The sequence below is a fragment of the Halyomorpha halys genome, unplaced genomic scaffold (assembly GCF_000696795.3).
Source record: "Halyomorpha halys isolate HHAL.00 unplaced genomic scaffold, Hhal_1.1 Scaffold516.1, whole genome shotgun sequence".
Lineage (NCBI taxonomy): Eukaryota > Metazoa > Arthropoda > Insecta > Hemiptera > Pentatomidae > Halyomorpha > Halyomorpha halys.
In genome coordinates this window covers 527424-528138 of record NW_027115901.1, presented here as the reverse complement: position 1 = coordinate 528138, position 715 = coordinate 527424, and the positions used below count along the sequence as shown (strand labels likewise).

General features: G+C 26.2%; 1 protein-coding gene across 3 annotated transcripts in view; it reads left to right on the top strand.

Annotated features, from left to right (window-relative positions):
- The window catches only part of LOC106683772 (zinc finger protein 711), an 18515-nt gene that overhangs the window by 10805 nt on the left and 6995 nt on the right, over positions 1 to 715 (top strand). For 2 of the 3 annotated variants that reach the window (XM_067052903.1, XM_067052901.1), the window contains one exon: positions 429 to 482. In XM_067052903.1, the coding sequence (XP_066909004.1) occupies positions 429 to 482 (54 nt within the window). The remainder of the gene's footprint in view (positions 1 to 428; positions 483 to 715) is intronic. The other variant, XM_067052902.1, reaches the window with a different exon arrangement.

Below are 715 nucleotides of genomic sequence, written 5' to 3'. Positions count from 1 at the left end.
TATTTATAATTTCCCCCAAAAAAACGACAGGACTTTTTGAATGACCTGGTAGTAGCTCTGCATCACTCTAAAAAATTAACACAGAATTTGGTGTGGAGTGAAGTCACCTTTTTTTTTCAGTGATCACCTTTTTTTCAAACTTGTGTTGGTGTTAAAAATATTCTAAGAAGTATCTAACAGTAAAATTTGCATGTTTTTCTTCTTACTCTTGTCACAAATTTATTCTAAAATGGTAAGTCTTATTAGACTCTCCATTTTTGATTAAGTTTAGAAGAATTTTCTTCTATTTCGAAAGAAATTTTCTTTTTGATAATTAAAATTGGATCATGTTAGAATTCTCATAGAAATGAGAAAAATACCAAACTTCTCTATTCTCTTATAAAATATTTCATTTTATAATGTTGTTTAAAGTATATTCTATATATCAGCAGGTGGGAGTGTTCATGTGAAAGATGAAAAGGAGATGCTTGTCCCAGATGAAGGTGAGAAAGATTTATTAACGATAATTATTTATTGGTTTATATTAATATAGTAAAGTTCATAATTTAATAATCATTGTAATAGTTTTACAAATATAATACATGGTGAATTAAAAATCAATTACATAAGCTAATTAATAAATAATAATTAATATAATAAGTATCTGTAAATCATGCTCATGACTAGGGATAGGATTTTTATGTTTTCACATATTTTTACCTGACCATGATATCTG